At 40.4% G+C, this 22,029-nt stretch overlaps 3 protein-coding genes and 1 long non-coding RNA gene across 5 annotated transcripts; 2 read left to right on the forward strand and 2 right to left on the reverse strand.

The window, feature by feature from the left end:
- The first annotated feature begins 1,941 nt into the window (after window positions 1-1,941).
- LOC125315011 lies at window positions 1,942-5,512 on the forward strand. Its single transcript, XR_007198355.1, has 2 exons — window positions 1,942-2,091; window positions 5,378-5,512. It is a non-coding gene; the product is annotated as an uncharacterized LOC125315011 (long non-coding RNA).
- LOC115752248 (transcriptional repressor ILP1) lies at window positions 2,150-8,655 on the reverse strand. Its single transcript, XM_048278727.1, has 6 exons — window positions 7,288-8,655; window positions 5,540-5,707; window positions 4,313-4,992; window positions 3,859-4,144; window positions 3,476-3,765; window positions 2,150-2,401 (listed from the first exon to the last, which is right to left on the reverse strand). Exons 1-6 carry the CDS (start codon window positions 8,554-8,556, stop codon window positions 2,209-2,211), a joined length of 2,886 nt encoding a protein of 961 aa, XP_048134684.1. The 5' UTR covers window positions 8,557-8,655; the 3' UTR covers window positions 2,150-2,208.
- Window positions 8,656-10,176: 1,521 nt separating this feature from the next.
- On the forward strand, window positions 10,177-17,117 carry LOC115752281 (SUPPRESSOR OF GAMMA RESPONSE 1). Of its 2 annotated transcripts, none has more exons than XM_030690401.2 (6): window positions 10,177-10,333; window positions 11,844-11,985; window positions 13,097-13,283; window positions 13,357-13,859; window positions 16,363-16,767; window positions 16,862-17,117. In XM_030690401.2, exons 1-6 carry the CDS (start codon window positions 10,326-10,328, stop codon window positions 16,916-16,918), a joined length of 1,302 nt encoding a protein of 433 aa, XP_030546261.1. In that variant the 5' UTR covers window positions 10,177-10,325; the 3' UTR covers window positions 16,919-17,117. The 2 variants fall into 2 exon arrangements, with proteins under 2 accessions (XP_030546261.1, XP_048134697.1); XM_048278740.1 differs by lacking the exon at window positions 10,177-10,333 and adding an exon at window positions 10,407-10,689.
- A 3,649-nt stretch (window positions 17,118-20,766) lies between these two features.
- On the reverse strand, window positions 20,767-21,260 carry LOC115752316 (small polypeptide DEVIL 4-like). The gene has a single exon (XM_030690458.2). The coding sequence runs from the start codon at window positions 21,160-21,162 to the stop codon at window positions 21,019-21,021; it is 144 nt and encodes a 47-aa protein (XP_030546318.1). The 5' UTR covers window positions 21,163-21,260; the 3' UTR covers window positions 20,767-21,018.
- Window positions 21,261-22,029: the final 769 nt, after the last annotated feature.

The raw sequence follows: 22,029 nt of genomic DNA on the forward strand, positions 1-22,029 counted from the left end.
TATGTGTTCTACGATTCTTTCGTTATCACCAACCACATCTTAAATTGTAATTTGCCTTCACGTTAGTAGCCCCATGATATCTACGACTTGAGTCGTCAGGCTGTATATTTCGTTATACTTAATCGGATGACATGATTCAAGTAATTTTGTACAAATGCGAGTGACCGCATGCGCATGTAAAGTAAAGACACGGTTCTGCATATACTTAGCTCCATTATCATCTAGAGTTTCCCGGATAGTAAGGATGGTAAATGGGTGGGTTAGACTTGACGCGACCCAACCCACGTCCAATCCGAACCCACCCACTTTAACCCTTATGGACAGCCGTTCACGGTGGCTCGGAAGGCAAAATCACGCCGGTGTTCCTTTCAATCATAGTTGATTGTGTTGATTGCTACGTTGTCGTCTTCCACGTGCTGGTTCACATTAGATTCCACTGGCTCAAAATAGCAGAAGCGCGAACCTGAAGAAAAATCACCAGGGAGACGAATCAATCCCGAATTCTGAAATTGAAACGAGCTGCGAGATTTGATTAGTAATATTTCAGGAATTCAATAGGGACGAAACCATGGAGAAGTTGACTGACGGGTTTAAATCTACCTTGTACAACAGTAGCGAGGACCATCATCGCGGAGAACATTGTTTTATTTATTTATTTATTTTTATTTTTTTGAGAAAGAGAAACACAAGCCCAAAGTAGAATGAAGAAGGGGAGGAGGAATAAGAGAGGAAAAGAATGGGATAAATGCACTAAAAGTCCTAAAACTTGTCACGAAAGTGCAATTGACTTATAAAATTTTCAAAATGTGCAATTGTGTCCTTAAACTTATTATGGAAGTGCAATCGAGCCCTAAAAATTTTTAAAAAATGCAATTGACAGAAGAACTTGATTTCAGCAACTTGACAAATTTTAGATAAGATTTAGAACTTTAATCGCACTTTTTGAAAGTTTTAGGACTCCATTGTACTTTTGTGACAAGTTTTAAGAATTCTAACGCATTTATCCCGAGAGGAATTAAAGAAAACAGAAAGAGCAGAACACAAATACAAATCGTAGACAGGGACAAGGAAGAAGCCACCACATGTGCTTTGTGCAGAAGGCGATGAGGGAGGGGGTCCAAATCCGAAGACGAGGAAGAGCTTGAGCTTATTCTCCTTGACGATTTCTGAAACCGCGGCGATGGAGGACAATCTACGATGCTGAGCAGAGGGGGTGGGGATGGACACCGAGAGGGTTCCGAATCAAAGCTTCTCGACAGATCCGAGGAAATCAAAGATGCACTTGTTGAAGGCTGTACCCCGCGAAACTATCTCCGGCGAAACCATTTTTGTTGCTGGCAACGCCACCAGCAAGACTGGCCATTCTGGGTGATATCACCGACGGCAGAGGGGCATCCTCGATGGCGGTGCTCCTCTACTCTTCCATGTCGTTGCTGCCGTTCTCTGTTTCTTTTTAATTTGTTTTTTTTTTTCCGGCTAGTGAACTTTTTGGGCTTCAACGGGTTTATTTTCAAACCCATTAAGACCCATGTCTAGTTGGACTTTAATACTGTGAACCCATTGTAACCTGTTACTGAATTTTTGAATCACCCATATCTGACCCGGCCCATTGAATTTGAGTTAGAAAGTAGGTCATGAACCCATTTTGCCAGCTCTGCCGGACGGTTAAAGAGGACAAAGGAAGCAATAACGAGAAGGAAGAACAAACATCTACAGCCATAATGCCGATTGTTAATAGGCGTTTCTCCTGAAGTACAGTCGAAAACATCTTCAACAATCAACCGCCATCAACTGCTTTCCAAGGCATGCCATTCACCGTAAGCCGAAAAAAAACAACAATTGGAACTCTAAAAATATGAGCATGATGGGTCTCGTAGCTATGACATGGTCGTCACACCCTAACAAGAAAGAAACTTGCCAATTCGTTAAAACAAACCAGTTCTCACCAGAAAATTTTACAAAACTCCAACCACCTTGAAGGGCTAAAAGGCCTGCCTACTCTACAAATATCCCTTGGGCCGAAAGGGCATATGATGAGGATAAAAGATTGGAATGTAACCTTGGACTGTAACCTGGATTTAAATTGGGGGGGTGGGGGGCAGGGGAGGGGAGGGGAGAGAGAGACAGAGACAGAGACAGAGAGAGGAGGAGGGAGAGGGAGAGAGAGTCCCTGTCGCACCGCTCGGATTAGCTGCACAAGCCGGCGTCTCACAATGCCTCCTTGAGATGGAAGGTTTTGACTATTTCCCGAGCATTGTCGTACTCGTTCAGCTCGACCAGCATCTTCTTTATCCTTCTGGCAAGCCCACTGGTCTCCCCCTCGGTCACACCAAACATGTGCTTTTTGTGCAGGTTCTTTCCCAGTGAAAGCACATAATCAACCAGGGGCTGGAGCTTGAGACTGCATGGTGTACTTGCATTAGTAATTGATGCATAAAAAGTGAAAGGACTGATAAAAGTCAAATGACCTGCTTCATCAAATCATGCAAGTGTAACCATAGATCTTGCTAATCCTTTCTATCTTAATATATAAACATTGTAATCTAGTTGAAATCAGCAACTAATCCAATCTGATTCAGATCCTGATTACGTAGGCCCAAAACTACTAAAAAGGAAAAGACTGCAATATCAACAGGCAACTGACTCGTAACCGGACACGCTTACACTGCCCAATTATTTCTCTCTCTAAATAATTGAGATTACTCTTGCATTATCATGCACTCTACTCTCTCTCCATAACACCAGAGTACAGAAGGCACCGATATGACTCAATAATTAAAGCGCAGAGGACACACGATTCTGAAATTAATACGCGTTCGCCGTTCAACATAGCCGTAGAGCCTACAAAAGCATAGCTAGCAGGGGACAGCATGGAAAATTCATTACATGAAGAAGATGGTTCCCATAACCAAAGCCATATTATCGCAGGATGTCACGCGCTAAGTTCCATAGAAAATGAATAACCAAACAAAATTAGTGTAGAGCAGTAAAGGTTCAGACCCGACTAAAGAAAAGATGCATACCAAACAAATCCAAGAAGAAGATGGTCATTAAAAAGGACAATAAGAAACCAACACGAGGATGATAATTTCTTTTAATTTCTCTTATGGTCACTGGTCAGTCAAAGATCTATCGCTCAACTGCCCTGATCATCTAGACATCAGAAACTGCAATGCACCTTTAAGCACATAATAAAAAGAAACCTTGGGTACTTACACAAACAAGAGACAAGAACTAAAAGAGAGTTGAGATCGAAGTATTTGCCAAATAAATAACCCTTTGAGCAATGAATAATGTCTTTAGGAATGAAACTAATCGACTTGTACAAGCAGTCACCCAGAACAAATAGTAAACATAAACTTAAAAAGAATTATTTTAAGCTATATTAATAATATTATGCATCACTGGCAAATGCGAAACTAGTAACTCAGATTAAGGTTAGTCATAAGTCTCCTACAAAGAAGCTATTCATTACCTACGATCACCAGACACACTCGGACCAGCCCAAACACCAGATAAAGATGCAACGATTCTTTCGGTTCTTGTCGCCGCATCATGAATATCTGATCTGATGCTTCGAAGATGAGGCAAGATTTTCCCAACTAAAAGCTCATCAACAGCAAGCTTCTCCACAACCGGTAATACAAGGATCTCTTTCCACAGAGATATGTTTCTTAACAAACGAACAGACACGCCAAAGCGGTATGCTGCCAACCGTGCAGCACCTGGCACAGCCTTCATTACTAGAGGGCTCCAAGTTGGCACCTGTGGATAGGAAATCAAAGAATTTGTATTAAAAAGTGTACAACACAGAGCTGTATGCATGTATATCAAAATATGCCGTTCAATAACACATACGATAAGTTTTGCAACAGCATCTGCCAAGCGAGTATGGACTGCAACCAACAATTCAGCCAGAGCCTCACTGGAAGCTGGAACATAATTTGTGACCAAAGTTGTGGCAGCAACAGCATTCTTCGTCTCTCTTGTACTAAGCATGTCCCAAGAATGGGCTATTTCATGATGCAAAATGGGAAGCGCAACCTTCTCTACCAATCCCGGAACAAGATTAGAATCATCATCATCATCAGGGGCACAGTCACTTCCATCTTGTGGCAGACCATAATCAAATAGCAATGAATGCCTGAAAAGGTGAAAATAAGCTTCAGCCGGAGTTCGCCACAAAGTGTCAATACATAATTAAGTGTGAGTTCCATAGACAATACAGGACAGATTAATCAATCAAGCAATTGAGAGATATCTCACTTCCACGTGACTATAAATATTAGCAAGAGGCAAGCTAATACGTTACCATTTCATCTCGAAAAAATCGGAATCCTCATGTAATGGGTCCCACTTTAAAAGTTCCAGCCGAACATACGGAGAGAAGATATTAGGAACACTAAGTGACATGTAGGCATCGCGGTAGCTTGAAGAATACTCTCTTTTCCATTTTTCAAACTGCTGTTTAACCTCTGAGAGCTGGGCATATTCCTCAGCAGTGTCATCAAAAATTTGATCAGCAGTCTGAAGCAATAAATCTCTGTTTGACTTGTATGCTCTACTCTCACTATCGCTCTCATCAGTGCTAGATTCTCCCTCTATTTTCTGATGAGGAGTGTCCAACTCCATTGATGATGATCTCCTAGAATCAAATCGAGCTTTCCTCCTATGCCGGGCCTCAGCCCTCCGTGTCCTATCCATTCGTTTCTGCAAGTTCATATCTCTACCAAACTCATCCAACTTTACTGGCACATTATTTTGTTCTCTCATTGCAGCGACTGCAGCCTGGCCTGCACTCGTCGCGGCAGCTATTGTTGCAACACTGCTATCACCTTTTCTGAATACCAGCATGGCTGCATTAACAGCTACTTCTATCTCCACCATTTCATCATCATTATCAGCCATTCTTCTTTCCAGTTTAGTTGTAGCACGTTCTTCATTTAATTTCTGCATCTGTTCCTCGAGTTCCTCAATATATGGAGCTTTATCCTAGAAGAGTGAAGCAATGAAATATGCTCTCGGTAAGTAATCAATTGGAGCAACAAATTACAAGTATAAGTTCATGAAGTGATGCCTTATTGCAAGAAAGAGAACTCATTTCGTCGGAAGAGAAAATAGAATAGTCAGACTATTGTGCCCATGTATTTCATTACAGTATAATACATATAATCGAATCCAAACTAGTTTGCAGCACAATCCATCACTTTCCCATCCTCCAAAAGAATTCCTAAGCAAATTGACCTTTTTGCCAACTTCTCACATAAATTTGTAAAAGAATGCCATTGCTCTGTGTATTGATGAATACTGGTACATCGTGTGTGCATGCAGGTGTGCTTTTATTTTCTCTTTTTTGGGGCGTGTGTGCATGAGCGAGAGAGAGAGAGAGAGAGAGAGAGAGAGAGAGAGATATGCGCCGGGTTAGGTACCGTAGAGTGTAAAACTGAACAGAAAAGCAAGAAACCTTTCCCATGGATCAAAGGACATTAACAAAGATGGTAAAAGTATATGGATAAAAGAAAACAGAATAAAGCCATACCTGCAAGAACTTACATATAACAGAAATATAGTCACGAAGCTTTTGCATAAAGATGTACTTCTCACCAGCAGCAGATAGAGACTTCTCAAGTGCAGTGATATTCAACAATGAGGAGGACAAATTCTCATCAGTCTTTGCCAAAGATGACATGGTTTTGCTGTGTGATTCCTGACAGGAAGCAAAAGAATCGCATACAAATTTAGGTACTCCAACTTCAAGGAGAAAAGTGTTTTACATAAATCAGGCCAAATAATGGATTGCCTCTATTGAGAAGAAGGGGACCAATAGCGCGGTTTAACATTACTGGAAGAAAAAAAGAACCTTCATACTGACGAATATCGAAAAGACAGAGGGATTCCAAATGTTTGCAAACCCATTTAGCAAGCAAAACATAGAAACAAGATTTACAAGGGCATAAGAACTCATTCTCTCTCTTAGCAGGCAAAAGATTTCGATCCAAGCTATTCAAAGAAAAGGAGAAAGGTCTGGTGTCAGCCTTAATAACAATCTGCAATCCTGATTCAACATTCACATGCTCTTTCAGTGCCCGGACCAAAGTCCACTTATTGACCAGCTTCATCCCAAAAACTGCACTAACCAAGTTCAACATGGCAAAAGGTAGTTCACCTATTAACCCAAGCTTTTACAACAAAGGAAAGCAAACCAAATGGTAGGAGACTATACAATGAGGCAAAAGACACTGAAGAGTGAAGAAGACTTCAACATGACTAAAGAACCTTTATACAAAGAATACTCTTAAAAGGAAAAGGAAAATATATGAATTTAGGGTTTAAAAGGGATTTATAAAAGGTAGAAAGCCAGGCTTTAAATGTATGATCTACAGACAAATGGTTGCCTTCAATTCCAACGAAAAAGACAAAGTCACGAAGAAAGGAGGCATGTTTGTTAGGCCAACAATCAACCGTCGAAGGAAGAAAATGTCTGCAGCAATTCATGGAGTAGAACAAATCTAGGAAATATAGCAACAACCTATATTCTTAGATGCTCACGGTACCAATACCCTGTCAACTGACCATTTACAGCATTAGCATGTGACAAAAGTAGTCAGTTAGGGCAAACTCTTGATTTGTATAGAATGATCCAGAACCACCAGCGCCCGGAATTCTCCCAGATAAAGTAACACACGAAGTCTGCCATCCCTCACAAGAGTATTAAGAGAATACGATCTGATCAATGTGTGTTTCTAGAGGATTAAAAATCAACCAAGGCGTGTCCATGCTCCATTCAAAGCAGTGATTATCTGTATGGACATCAAGGAGTAGCGGCTATCGCAACATTATCTTGATTTCACAACCCAAGAAGCTATACCAGCCCAGCCCTCATGAGATGCAGTTAAAAATCCCCTGTTTGGTATATCACATAACAAAAAGTTCACACGAGTCGTATCCTCAGACTTAAGCTCAACGCTCTAGACCACCTAACACGCACACTAATTCTATCTAACAACTTGATTACAAACTTTCCAACAGACTAAATCTTTCGAAACGACATCTGTTCAATTTACTTTCGGAATCCTTAAGTCACTCCACTCAAAGTAAACCCGTACCTTTCTACAAGGCCCCAGGTCAAGATAACCAATCAAGAGACATAACTCACTAAGACTCCACTCTGCGCTAAAGTTTCAGTTTCCATTTCATCCTACAACGCAATTATGCAAAGATACTGCTAACTATTCATATACTCAAGTAGTAAGACCACAGCACTGGAAACAAAACAAAACAGATTACCTCCAGCCTCCTCGCATTTTCGCACAAAGCCTTCATAGCAAGCTCAGCCTGCTGCGGAATCGATATAACATCCAACCCCGGCCCAGCAACCATTGCCCCTCCTATGCTTGGAGGAGGAGAAGGAGGGGCAGCTGCCCCAATGCTTGGTGCAGGACCATAACCGGCTGCAGGAGTTGTATATGCATACTTCTGTGGCTGCTGCACATTATGCACCACAGGAACAGTACTAATGCCACTAGCACTAGTTACTCCCCTGGTAGTTCCATCATCCATTCTCTTCCCTAATCCCTTCCTAAACTGCTCCTCTTCCCATATCTTTTCCTCCTCGTCTTCATCATCCTCGAGCTCAGTGTCTTTTCTCAATGGCACTTCCACCGCTCTATCATCGAAACTCTCGAAAACACCCTTCTTTCCACCCTCAATCTTCTCTCCGAACATGGCGATCCGCCTTTGAAACTCTGGCTCCTCATCACTCAACCCCTCAGCCGCGCCGTGATTACTCCCTCCATCCAGCGAAATATAGTCCGGCGCAGCTGCCCGCGATTGCCTCAGCCGTTCTCTCTTTGCCCTTATCGCATTTATCATCGCCTGATCAGGAAACGACGACCCAGACGATTCCTGTCCCTTTGCAATTCCAATCGCAGCCAACCGTCTCTCTGCATCATCTCTATACAAACCTTCCCTTTTCTCGACCAACGCCTTTCCCTTTTCACCCTCTTCCTCATCAGAGCTCAATTCATCCACTTGCTTCAATGTTTGTCCGATTAGGGCATTGGGTTTCACGAGACCCTTCAAAACAATGACAGGTTCGGGCTTAGGGTCGGGCTTGGACTCCGATGCCGCAGCATAGCGAGAGCTGCTCGATGAAGCGAGGGTCCTCGTGTTCTTTTGGAGCTCGCGCAGGGCTTCTTTGGTGTAAGTGCCAGCTTGAGGAAGGACATTCGAAGGTAAAGGAGTGGCGGGCGATTGGCGGTCCTTGAGGGAAGATATTTTATGAGAAGAGGATGAGGAGGACAAAGGTTTGCCGGGGCGAGAAGAGGGTTTAGGGCGAGAACGAGATTGGGTTTCGTCCTCGCCGTCGTCGTCGGCGAAGCTGAGAAGCTTCGGGGCCTGGGGTTTCTTAGGTTTAGGAGGAGCTCTGTTGGCTGCGGCGGCGGATTTTGATGGGACCTTCGCGACGGTGGCGGCGGCTCCGTTGGGTCCCTCGTCGTCGTCGTCTTCATCGTCGCCGGCGCGGCGGCGGAAGTTCTTGGATCGGGAGGAGCTCATGGCGGCAGAGATCGGTGAGTGGAGCGCGAGAGCAAAATCAAATAAATCAACGAGAGCTTTCTAGGAGCCCTCTGCAACTCCAAAACTGATGCTCTGTTTTTCTGACCAAATTTTTATTTTTTTGGATTTTTTTTTTCTGTCTTTTCGAATTTCATTTATTTATTTATTATTTATCATCTACATTTTATGTAATTTTATTTGGTCCTTCTAAGTCCATCGTTTTCCAGGATACCCAAGCTTCATCTTTTCCAATCTCTACCAAGAACAACTCTAATTCAAATTTTCCCACTCAAACTTCTCTATTTATTCGGGCTAATTTCCCAAAGAACGAATGACCTTTAGTTCCAACACCGATGTTGGCTCTAACAGTTTTTGTCTCATCGAAAGTCATCGAATTTCAAATATGGCCTCCACGTCAGCAATAAATACACGTAAGTTTTTTTTTTCTTTTGGCTTGGATTTTCTTTTATTTGCACTTTTAGGACTCTCTCTGTGTCCATAGCCTAGAATTTCTTCTACCTAGGCAACACTAATGGTGGCCCTATTATTGGTGTCGTTAGTGTCCATCATGCGGTGGTAGCATCCATCAAGCGACCTTGTTGTGATGGTCGCCTGAGATTTCAACTCCCTCCTTTTCATGCTCGACTACCGCCACGACAGTCAACTAACAATTCCCAATTAATAGGGATCGGATTTGGGATTCGAGTACGAGTCAAAATATAATTCGGATCAAAATTGACATCATTCATAGAGTTTGTGCCTTTTTAAGGTAATTACCCCTTTTTATCCCTCTAACTCTCGGCCAAATCTTTATGCATCTCTATTTAAGTAACAAACATACAAATTTATTTATCCGTAATCTATTCAAAACAAAACTCATTCAACTACAAAACATCATCCTTGAAAATCACTATAGCTAAACATTTCAAGATAGAACAAGCAATATATTAACATCCAGAAAATTGCTCAAGATCAACACTTATGAACTTAATATAGAGTATTATTTACGTAAATCCTAAACGAAGAATAACGCATACACTTTTTGTTAGAATAAGAGATCGTTTTCCTCTAATATTTTACTTTGAATCTAAACTTGATGTTCTCAGTTCATAAAAAAAATTATTTGTAGATTAATTAATTTTTCGATATTCAAATATAAAAAATTAAAAATAATTTTTCGAAGACAATAATCAAATAAACGAAGCAAGAAGAGCGAAGTAGTGATGGCGAAGGGAAGAAAATACGAGGTTGGACCAGTTGCTTGCGGTTGACTTTGACCAGTTCTAAGCGGACACGCGAGCTTCTGGTGCGACCGCGCGACAGAGAATCACTTGTTTTGCCGCCACTACAGAACTGGTCAGTGGTCTTGCCCTTTATTTTTTAAATTTTTGCTAATAAAACGACGATTTATCTTTTGTCTGTAAATGACGATTTTATCCTTTGCCGAAAGTTCCTTCAGCTGGTGCGATGGTGGGGGAGCAGAGAAAGTAGTCAGAGAAAGTTGTTTTTAGTTAACCAATTTGATTAAAGTTCGATTAATGTTTCGAATGTTAAAAAAAAGAGAGGCAAATTTTAAAGTCTGACGACACGATTAAAAAGGAAAATGAAAAAGACAGTAGATAACACAGCACTGCAACTCCAACGGGGGATTTTCACTTTCCCCTCTTTTGTTTTTCACTTGCTTTGCTTGCTTGCATCACAGGGAGGGTTCAAACTCGGAGGAGCGAGACGGGCGTCCTTTTCGGTCGTCATCGCTCTCTTCGCTTGCAATGGCTGGGTAAGCGAACTCGGGCATCGCTCGCTGATGCGGTTCCCTCGTCCTTGACTCGCAATGTTGATTAGCAAAAGACCGTGCTTATGTGCGATCGAAAAACTGTTTCTTTTGGGTGGATTTTGGTGCGAAAGTTTCGAGCTTTTTGAAAGAGTGACCTCCTTTCTGCGATTTGGAAGATGAAGGAACTAATGGGTGTCGATTTGTTTGCCGAGGGATGAATTCTCTGCGCTCGAGCGACCCCTTTTGTTTCCTGGCAAAAAAAAAGGGAAAAGAAGTTACTTGATGCACAGTTCTCAGAGTTTGAGCTCCGTTTTACTTGGAATCTGGGGAAATGGAACTGGTTATACGATGTTTACAGAGTGTCGCTTTTAACTCTGTGGTCATGGGTTTAAAGTAGTGTGTTTTGCTCAGATAGATTAGCTAGGTTTTAGTCTACAGTCTGCACAAAATGCGGTTATTATGCTCAGTGGGAAATGTAGTCCAGATGCCTGATCATTGAGATAAGTTTGGTCTAGTGACCTACCCTTAGGCTCAGTTGATGAATAGATTGAGTTTTGCGACCTGTGTACTGGTTCTTTTCTCGCTAACAACATCATTTGGACTTGTTTGTGTATTCGGATCACCCTCCTACTGTTAAACATCTGGCAAAATAATGTGCCTTTGGAAGGACTTTGGTTTGACCTTGTCTGTGTGTTCAATAATGTTTTGCGTTGCATTCCTTATGTTTTACCTGTGCATATGTCTGATAGAAACAGGCAAAACCATTGGTATACATATGGTTGCCTTTTGTTTGACTTTTCCGATAAGATTATTTATTCATTGGTTACCATATGATGCACATTTAAATCCTGATTTTTAATAAGACTAACCGAAGACATAGTTTGCAGATTGCAAGAGATATCTGAATAGTAGTTGTTTGTGAGATAGTACGGACTATTTCTGAAAGTGTTTGTTACCATGAAAAAAAAAGTTTATGCTTTTAACAGTAGCTAGAAGATTGATATCTGTATTTAAAAAGTACCTATTGTTACTTGACAAACTTTTGGCATATTGATATTATCTTCCTGTCAAAATTTCCATAAACTTTCAAGAAAGAATGTCACCCCTCATAAATGGATAGTGGGCTCATAGCAATTGTAGGCTTGTAGCCATACCTCTAAAGAAAACAATTGTCATGGCAAACCTGATGCCATCAATTGCTTGAGTTGTGATTTTGAATAAGCTAGCATATGAATTGATTTTTGGGAGACAGGGTATACATTTTGTTGGTCCTACAGCTTTGAATAGAATTATGTCTTGCTTGAGCAATATTATATGACATGCTTGTTATTCCATGTCTATCTATCCTTTTAGCAGTTTCTTTCAAGCATCTGTTTCACTGTTTGGTCCTTGAGATGTGCTTGTATAAGATCATGTGGTAATGTTCACGCGTTTTATTTGGGGCTAATTCTAGCTAAACTCTAGTGCAGTGTGCTCAGAATATTTACCATACTTCTTTTTGTGACATGTGCAGACCATCCTGGTTGGTGGACAGTCATAGAATTGCAACAAAAATCAGGAGCGCTTCTGGTGCGTCTGATCCTGAGAAAGTAAAATGGAAAAGCAATCCAACTAGAGCCTGTCCAAATTGCCAACATGTCATTGATAACAGTGATGTATGTTGCTCCAGTCTTGCTCATTAATGTCTCCTTAAATTTTGCTTTTAAGTTAGCATATGTATGTTGGACGATTTTCTGTAAATTTAGATTTTGATAATCAGCAGTCAGTTCAGATATTTCAGTAAACTGATTTTGCAGAGTTTAGCTAAATAAGCGAGCAGATGATGTTTTAAGAGCTTGAGATCTTTTTATTCCTCTCCTTTGTTTATCCCCTTCTTTTTGAATCCACTCTTTACATATCGCCAGACTTCTTTCTATTTGTACTTGATCTCTGAATTCTTTATCATACTTTTGTAAATTTCTTAAGAGCTCGCCTTTTTATGCAAGTCATTCTTTAGATTATAGGTTCTCTGTTCGACTGATACGATATGAATCATGATCTGTATTCTGACTGCTCATCAATAAGTTTGTTATTTTGTAGCTCTTAGCTAGCTTTTTTCTCTACACACTTAGGATTTTTTTCTGGGTCTGTCGAAGTTGTCATTTGCTTCTTCAACTCTTTTAGGCGTTGCTAAGCTGTTCGGTGTCCATATACCAATTATTGTAGCTGTGACTTATCTTCCTCTTGCATTTGGAAGTTTTTCCTTTTCATTGTTGAGTATATGGTATCTCCACGTCTATGTGAGTGCTGGACATCTGCCCTGTCAAATGCACCTCTTGTTGAGTTTTTTGAATCACGTGCAGTTACGATCTCATTTGAGTTCATTGCCCAGATGGTGGGTACTGTAGATAGGGACCATGCCTGACTTCAGATTTTGACAAATTTCTTTTGCTTGAAGACTCATCAATGCACGACTTAGGGTGTGATCTGCCTTAAAATTTTTCCCTTCACATTAAACACACTTGGAAGATCTAATATGGACTTGTTTCAATTGCTTTGCTTTGGGTTTATAAGGTCGCGTTCACATCCCTTTAGCTGATAGTTTATATTTGGTAGCGTAAACTTCTGGCATCTGTTTTGATCTTTTGTTTGCCTTCTTAAAGTGATTTTGTTTTCTCACTTAGTCTTTAAAGCTATTGCCAGCACAAGTGTTATCCTATCTTCTTTATTAAAGTGAAACTTCTATTTGCGAATTCATATGGGCTTTTGCAATCTCTCCTTATCCAGGTTACACAGGAGTGGCCAGGATTACCCAGGGGTGTCAAGTTTGATCCATCTGACCCAGAAATTATGTATCATTTGCTTGCAAAGGTGGGGGTAGAAGGTTTGAAATCCCATCCTTTTATCAATGAGTTCATACCTACTGTTGATGAAGATGATGGGATCTGTTACACGCATCCTCAGAATTTACCAGGTGAGCAAAATATTCTAGTGCTCATTGTGGGGATAGTTCTTGTACTGGATCTGAGCTGGAGTGCATCCCACAGGTGTTAAACAAGATGGAAGTGTAGCTCACTTTTTTCACCGGGCCATTAAGGCTTACAATACTGGGACTAGAAAGCGTCGAAAGATACTTGGCGATGATTTTGGCGATGTTCGTTGGCACAAGACAGGCAAGACTAAACCAGTGATGGTTGATGGTGTTCAAAAGGGGTGGAAAAAGATTATGGTTTTGTACACGAATCTGGTCAGGGGAGGAAAATCTGAAAAGACTAATTGGAAGATGCACCAGTATCACCTAGGAACTGGAGAGGATGAGAAGGATGGGGAGTTTGTGATATCTAAAATTTTCTATGATCTTCAGCAGCAACAGCTCGAGCAAGGTGAAAAAAATGAACTAAATAATCAGGAAAGAGTTGAAGCTACAACAATGAAAGTAGATGATCCAGTGACTCCAAAGTCCGTGACGCCCGACCCTCCTTGTACGGAGAGGCGATCTTGTGATTCTGATCTGGTTCTGGATTCTGCTTTTGGACGCCCCCTTGCTCAGGTAAAACTACTATTTATCCACTGTCGCAAGCTGCGCCAACTAACATCTATCTATATATCTACAAACAGTGGATAGTGTTCATGCCAGAGTTAGCCATGTGGCACGCTCACACGCGTCGTAGCAAATCTCTAAATTTCAGGCATATTTTGCTTGATTTGGTAATAAGTCTCTAATGAAATTATGCATATTGTGGTATAGATGTTAAAATGTTATCCATAATCACGTAAATACTATTCTTTTAGAGGGTTATAATGCTCAATTGTGCTTATGTCATAATTAAATATGACTAAGTTCATTATCATTCGGTGCTCTTATGGCTAAAAACCTCCTTTCTGGTATAATGCTAATTATTTTGTCGTTGGTGATAACAAGGTCTGACATTCCGTGTCAGTCCTATCAGTTTTATAGTGGATTAGAACAAAGCAAGTTGAATAACGTATGGATACCTATATGACAAATTCTTATATCTATATTGAAATATTGATGAAGTACTACACAGAATGATAGCGGATATGATATGATCTAAATAAGATGATAACACATATGGACGTACAAATGAACATTACCAAATTAATTATAAGTTACCCCTTCACACAAACGTTTTTGAAAAATAATTTATGGTAAAAGAGTACCATAAAACATGTATATGTTAGAGGATCGTTTTTTAGGTTATATAACATGATACCTTTTAGTTGATCAATTAAGGATATTAAAGGATCAGTAAAAAGATTAATTACCAAAGAATTATAGCTTATCTCTGACTGAGAAGTGAATATTTTAAAACAACCTATGGTTAAAACAAATTATACTATATATTTGAAGTGTCATATAACATGCTTCTGCATACTTTATGAATAACTATGACTTAAAACTTGATGACCTTACGATTAAAAGCATAGTTAGAGATACCTCTCATCACTTTGAAATTTAGATATTTGCGAAAGAGTCGAATATTATACAGATACACAATATAAGCAAAAAATTTTCACTAATAAATTATGTTAGACAATCCTGAAAAGGATTAAAATATATTACTCATTTCCATATTCTGTAAATAAATATTGCTAAATGCATAATAATAGATAACTCTAGTGCAATAATTTTTTAAATATGTACGATAATAACACTTCAACAAGCATATAAATAACATTAAAGGCCCATTAATTTAAAATTTAAAGTTATTAAGATACGATTAGTGAATTGTCAAGATAGCTTGTCTCACTTTATAGTTTGTGAAGATAATTCCCATCTCTTTATATAATTGGTGAGACTATACATCGAATTAAGGATTATAGTAAGTTTCATAAAAAAATTTTGCATAAGTTTCAATTTTATATTGATTTCAATAAGTCTTAAAGAAATTCTCATGGTGAAGTATACATCATGAATGCTTGATTCCATCATAAAAAAAATTAGGAGCACATTGTTAAAAGATAAATTAGTATTATAACATGATAAAAATATAGAAGCAAATCAACATGAAAAACTGGTGATTTCAAAAGTGTTATAGAAAAGAAAAATATGCCCTGGTGTTGCGTCGGCAAAAAAGATGAGATAGATAAATACTATATTGATATTTAATCAACTTAGTTTGGTAATAATAACTAAAGCTTCATGTTGATAATTTTCACCGCATGTGTCATTTTGCCAAGAAATATCCAATAAATGGGTATGTGTTTGGACTAATCGAAGGAAAAACATAGGCAATTCCTATGACCTTTGTAAAGCAATCGAGACACACTTCCGGTCAACATTAAGTATATTCAATCTATAAAAAAAAAAAAAAATCTATAACTTGAAGTATCAATAAATGCAAATTGGATATGTCGGGTAACATATAAAATATAGTCTTCGACCCATGTAATACACGGGCATCTTGCTAGTGTACATACGTATCTAGAGAGAAATTTTGTTTCCTCAAGAAATGCATGCATATGGACATGAACATACGCAAATTCAGTGCAGCTCCGGCTTACACCACCATCGACAGAGCATATGATTACATGAAGAGCAATTTGTATTGAGAAACTCAACATACACATTCCCAGCGTGCTATTTTACTGATTGATATTTTCCTGTTATTATTTTAGGATATTCAAGAGGGTGAGAGAAAATACTCAAAGGCTACATCTTTACTCATTAACTTAACGAAAGAGTACATAAGGTGGCTCTATTTGTAGAGCATGAGATATGCTAAAAAAAAGTCCTAATTTATTTATTTATGACCACAATTGACTATCATCCATAGATATATTTCAACACTTGTGACCTCCTTTTCTCTAATACATAATTCGGATAATACCAAAAAGTGCATAATCTAGTAAGATAGTGCTAACATGATTGGTTGATGAGAAAATCAAGTCATGTTTGTGCAATTTCATGATGATTAAGGGTTTGTCATTTTTGTCAGCTGGGTTTTTATTCCCCTTTTGCCGACATACATGTTTTAAGTTAAAATTTAAACTACTCATTCTATTCTGCCTTTTGCTGCTTGCAACCAAAGCACGTTGAGATGCAGTGTGCGGATGCTGAGGGTCCACTGGAAATAGAAAATCCCCAGCATCATGAGCAAACCCTACAAATTTCTGCTCCGGAAATGACAGATGATAATGATCACCCCGCTGAGGAAGACCAAAAATGGTGGGATAGTGAGTCGCAGAATCTGCTGGACTCGCAACAGCTTGTGGAGGGATTGTCCTTATGTGACGAGCTGCTTCAATCTCAATCTCCTAATAGAGATGGAGACATGAACCACCATGAGGAGCCAAAAAATAGACCCCTTCTTTCTGATTATGCTAAATTAGGACCTGAAGACTTGAAGAAGGATCTGGAGGAGTGCCACAATCTGGCATTTGATCCAGCAAATATTGAGCTTGATACTCCTCCTGATTTTCGATTGAGCCAGCTGGTACAAACCCTTTTTCTTCTTATGAAATGCTGCCTCTTTAATTTCTCAAGCATTAATCAATTTTCATTTTGATTGCTCTCCATGTGCTTTTTAGGAATTCGGATCGCAGGATAGCTTTGTTGCTTGGGGCGGGAGCAAGGTGGTCGACTAGATAGGATTGGGGAAGTTTTTTGATGTCAGTTTCATGTAAAATTGGCCTCCATCGCCTCCGAATTCGTACTTTGTAACTGTGGGTTTTTTGAGAAACTGGAGATGTAAGCAATGGGGGTGAAGTTTTTGTTTCTATGTCCTCTGAACTGAATCTCTTCTCATATTGGTGAACGCGTAAATGTTGTAAGGCATGTTTAATATAAGTATACGAAACTTATTCTGTAACTGTTGCCAGAAACTTATAAAATATTTATTCTGGGGTGGCTCCTTGTTTCTTCAGTTTCTTGTTTGATCTCAAATAATTTGTGTAGAAATGTGTGCTCCTACCTTCTACAATTGGGAATGTCTGATTGGAAATTCTCATAGCCTGTAATTGGGTTGTATTTGTTAGCTAAATCCATGAGCATGGCAAGGCAACCTCTTTGTACCTCCTCTTCCCTCCTGTGGAAGGTAATCACGACAGATTTGAAGATCGAATTTCAGCAAAATGAGTTTGATTCTCAGAGATTGCAGCCTGATCGAATCTTCTCCTGATCGGTGCTTTGTCCACTTTCTTCTTTTGAATATGTTAGTATCTACGCACATCTGTATTCCAATGTCCGATTCACGAAAACACCTATCGGTTGAGAGCTGGTTGATGCATCAAAAGTACCTAACTCCTAGGTAGTTGTAAGTTGGTGTCTGTTGATGCCGAATGGAACAATAAAATCTTCACGTATTGAGTGGAGCCACTGATAGCTGTGGGTTTAGCTATCTGGCTTACAGATCATGACATTCAGCAAGAAATTGCTTGAGAAGAACCTCTGATGAATTGCCCCACCTTTACAGGAGGGCCAGGATGGTTGTGGGAAGCTCCTTTAGATAACCCATAGACAGGCTAGATGGCTCTGCGTGATCGTAGGGAAGTGCGTTAGCTGGATTTGTTGGTTTGTTTTCGTTCCATTTTCCTTGGCAAAGTCATGAACAATGTTGGGACATGCTGTGTTGTAAAAGAGGGCATGGTTCTGAAATCCTGATGAATCTGATGAGCCCCTGAGCCTCTCTCTCTCTCTCTCTCTCTCTCTCTCTCTTTCTCTATATATATATGCCATTGCTGCTGAAAACAGGCAAAACTGGGACAACGGATGGTTGAGCGTGGAATGTGATGTCGCGTGCAGGTAAAGTGTTAGTAGCTTGATATTTCGGTCGAGCTCGACCTTGACCTTGACCGAAGCCATCGCGAAATCACAGTGAACCCTATTGAAGATGACTATCTATACTATGTACCTCAAGTACTGGGGAAAGTTGTGCCACAGGACTGAAAACTGCAATTGCACTCTGGCCACAAGGGCAAAAAAGGAAGAACTGCAATTGCACATTGCTGCCCCACTTACATAGGATACTCCGATCTTTTTTGGATTGTACTTAGCTATTCTCTGGTTTGAGTTGATCCTAAGACTAGGAAGACCCTTCTCAACAGAGAGAGGGAGCCAATAATTATTTGCTGACCGATGTGGAGGATGGACATGGAATGCTGCACGGGGGTTGATGTCGACCCAAGAGCAGGCCTCGCACTCAGAGCGACAACAAGATCTGTCCATCGCGATCCGTTCAAATAGCGTTACGAAAAATCTAAAATGAATCCGAACGTGATAAGACATGTTATGATAAAATTCCCAGACTAGTTACTCAACCGTTAAACGTTTGTCTTGGATCAATTGCTTGATGTGATGTGACTGACGTGAAAACATGAGGGTCTTGCACGAGCTCTGTAAATACTCGTGCGGTACAGACATTATTGGGAGCGTGGCGACGACGATGACGACGATGAATGGCGGAGGAGGAGAGAATCGAAAGGCCAACGGAAAGAAACCAATCACATGGGTGGGGAGAGGGAAGGGGGCGCACGTGGGGCTTGATAAAGGCCTGTCAAACTTTTGACCAATCACGTTCTTCTTGTCCGCGGCCGACAAGAGAATATTAGACGGGCCCCACTCAGCTTCTGTTCTTGTTGACCTCTTCACCACGTCTTCTCTCTCTCTCTAAAAAAAAAAAAAATTCATTTCATTTTGCACTGTGGGAAAGAAAAAATCATATTAGTCATAATGTAATCAACTTACTGAGAATCTTTGAGCAAAGATTAATGCTCTTGACTTACCAGTTACCAGCAAAAGGAAAATTGAACTCCTTGACTCTTTTTTTTTTTGGTCCCTTTCAAGAAACATATTCTTGGGTAAAATAACTCCGGAAAATTTCCCAAATCGAAGTAAGTAATATCGCGGGAGCATGAGGAAGAAATCCTAATAGATGGTGAAATATCTATCTTCCTCAAACATAAGGATGGCAAAAAAAGGACAGATGAAAACAATTTCATCCGTGCTTTTCCCTTTTTTTTTTTTTTTTGGCCTTTTTGGCCAGGGCGTTTTCCTTTTGCTCCCTCGTGCGAGTCCAAGGGAACAAACAAGTTTGGAACACTGTTGCCCTGCTATTGGGATGAACAGTATGCGGTTCCTCTTGGACCGTACACGTGGCATGGACACCGAGGGGAAAAAAAATTACTCTCGCCATCACAAACGTCCAAAGTATGATCAACCCGCTCCCCTCTGGTTGTGATTGACTGATCATAAGAAAAGAGAATCCCATGTTTGGTCCAAGGAAAAAACTAATTAGGGATGGGATTGTGGTTGCAAATTTTGTCTTTAGATGTCGTTTGGTTGAGGACAACACTATCAAGATTGCCAGATTCCAGGGATTATGTCTGTGACCTCTCTATGCTTTCCATTTCAGATGACAACTGCCCACATAAAGGCCCGCCGAGGTAGGTATAACTTGGAGAGAACAATTCATCGCCAGAGGTATTTTCACTGGGCCGGAGTTTAAGGAATTCATCATTGGAGAGACAGAACATGGGAGTTAGGAGATATGCCCTTCATATTCATTTTCCGGGAAAAGAAGAAGAGCATTCGTACACTCTCGGAATCACCGAACCGAAATCAGAGCCGAAAGCTTGAGACAGTCCGGCTCTAATTTATAATCAACTGGCAAGGGCATAGTAATCGTGCGAGGGAATCGGAGTGCTTTTTTGGCTCAAAGAGTCGGACTCCATAGCGACTTCCTGGAAGAAGAAGAAGAAGAAGAAGAAGAAGAAGAAGAAGAAGAAATGTTACTCTTGAATTTAGGTCATGGTGTTTCCACATATATGTACATGTACAGCTGGGGCACAAGGACCTCTTAGCATGCTAAGTGCCTAAGCCACTTTTTGGATTTGTTATAATAGACAGAAAGATTAGGGTTTGGAACTTGGGAGTTAATTGGAGTTATCAGAAAGTACGAAGACCAACGCCGAATAATTTGGCACTTCTAATGATTATTTGGGCCTTCACAGCAGTCAAACAGATTGAGATCCACCCTCTTTTTGCAGAATCTTTCTTGTCCAAATAAGATCTACTTTTGGCTGATCTTTCACTCATATCCTTTATGATTAAGCTCAATTACAGCATCGAAAGCACCAAAAAGAGGCAGAAAACAAAATGATGGGCAAGAAGTAGGACGTAGGGCTTTGTTTAGTGATGCTGATCAAAAGATGATGGAGGAGGGAACTTGGAAAGTCAAGGGCACTTGAAGATTCAAATGTTTCAAAAAACAAGGCAAGTTCTCAGCTAGGACATTAGGCAAAGATTGCCCTAAAATACCAAGGAAAGTGACTATCCGAATTGTGCAACTCTCAACCATGTGTCTATGTTTATAAGTGCTACCCGGTTTTGACCCATGAACATGTGGTCAATCCATACTTTGTGTAGGGAATTAGCTGTAGAGACCATATACCAGTTGAAGAATGAGTATGAACAGTGCTTGGAAGTGGAAAAAATGTGGTAGAAATATAAGTTTATCTCGATTAAGCTGAAGCTATCCGATTTACATATGTAGCCAATTAGGCCAGGTGATACAAAACTTGCTAAGCCTTTCCTTCCAAAATATCCTCGTCGCCTTCGCCATCGCCGTTGCCATGTCGCCGCCGCCACAGCCGCTCATGCTGCTATGTACACTCCACCAAAAAAAAAAAAATATGGAAAAGAAGAAGAAAAAAAATCCTCTGATTCCCCCTAAAAATTAAGACTTTTTTCAGTCATGCCAACAAAGGAGCATGACCACACATCTCCTGATGATGTAGAGCTTGGCCTTCTGTTCTCTGAGAGCCCCACCAAGCCCTCTGCTCGATAGCCTCCTCTTGGAGGTTCCCATGCTTGGGCTGCTCATCATCTTCATTTCTGCGCTAACTTCACAGAAGAAGAAGAAGATTGATGATTTCTTGAGAGAGAGAGAGAGACTTTGAGTTTGTGATTGCTTGTGGTTGCAAGTGTGTATATCTGAGGCTGGTGACTTTTGAGGGCGTTGAGCCACTGGGTTCTTATAGGAGGTGGATGGTCGTGGTCCCTACCCACATCGGTCTAGTAAAGAGCCAACGGTGGGGCATGAAAGGGCGTGCGCTTGTCCCCTAACCCACCAGACAAGCCCCATCTGGGTCCACAACCCCAACACCATGCAAAACCCCATTAAAAAAACCAATCCCCAACAAGCCCTAACGTGATCGGTATTGGTATGGTCATGCTCACAACTTTTTTTTTATCTTTTGATCCCTTGGTGCTGTAGGCACTACCCACCAGCATACTGGGTCGGCCACTGTTTCACTATTACCTTAGAAAAATCCCATCTTTTTCCTAATCAGCAGTTGCATTCAATATGGGGGGTATGGTAGGGGGTAGATGATAATGCAACCTTGTGTCTTCATGTGCTTGGACTAGACTCTCTCTCTTTTTTTCTAATTTCCTATTTGTGTCACATCCTTTGTTGTTGGATTGAATCCACCTAAACCGGCAATATGGGGTCATCATCACAATCAGTTGGATCCTACACAACACTGCAACACATGTCCTACCGCTATTGCTTGCAAAGCTTGGGGAGGAGAGGCAATAATGAGGCTTATCTTGTGAAGCCTTTGACTAAATACAAGGAGGAAAAATCAGAAATAAAAAAGAGAGTAAGAATTGACATGTGGGGACATTGAGTTGCAATTATGTGAAACAGCAAGGGAAGTGATAATGTTATTCTAGTCCACAGAACCGTGGTCCGGAA

This window comes from Rhodamnia argentea, chromosome 5 (genome assembly GCF_020921035.1).
Source record: "Rhodamnia argentea isolate NSW1041297 chromosome 5, ASM2092103v1, whole genome shotgun sequence".
Lineage (NCBI taxonomy): Eukaryota > Viridiplantae > Streptophyta > Magnoliopsida > Myrtales > Myrtaceae > Rhodamnia > Rhodamnia argentea.

Excerpts from the sequence above, each read along its gene's own strand:
- LOC115752248 (XM_048278727.1), bottom strand. The coding sequence starts at position 8,556 with ATGAGCTCCTCCCGATCCAAGAACTTCCGCCGCCGCGCCGGCGACGAT. Across the intron at positions 4,145-4,312 it reads GATTTTTTCGAGATGAAATG|GCATTCATTGCTATTTGATT; the intron begins GTAACGTATTAG and ends TCACCTTTTCAG. Across the intron at positions 2,402-3,475 it reads AGTGTGTCTGGTGATCGTAG|TCTCAAGCTCCAGCCCCTGG; the intron begins GTAATGAATAGC and ends TACACCATGCAG.
- LOC115752281 (XM_048278740.1), top strand. The coding sequence starts at position 10,613 with ATGCACAGTTCTCAGAGTTTGAGCTCCGTTTTACTTGGAATCTGGGGA. Across the intron at positions 13,284-13,356 it reads GCATCCTCAGAATTTACCAG|GTGTTAAACAAGATGGAAGT; the intron begins GTGAGCAAAATA and ends TGCATCCCACAG. Across the intron at positions 13,860-16,362 it reads TTGGACGCCCCCTTGCTCAG|CACGTTGAGATGCAGTGTGC; the intron begins GTAAAACTACTA and ends TTGCAACCAAAG.
- LOC115752316 (XM_030690458.2), bottom strand. The coding sequence starts at position 21,162 with ATGAAGATGATGAGCAGCCCAAGCATGGGAACCTCCAAGAGGAGGCTA.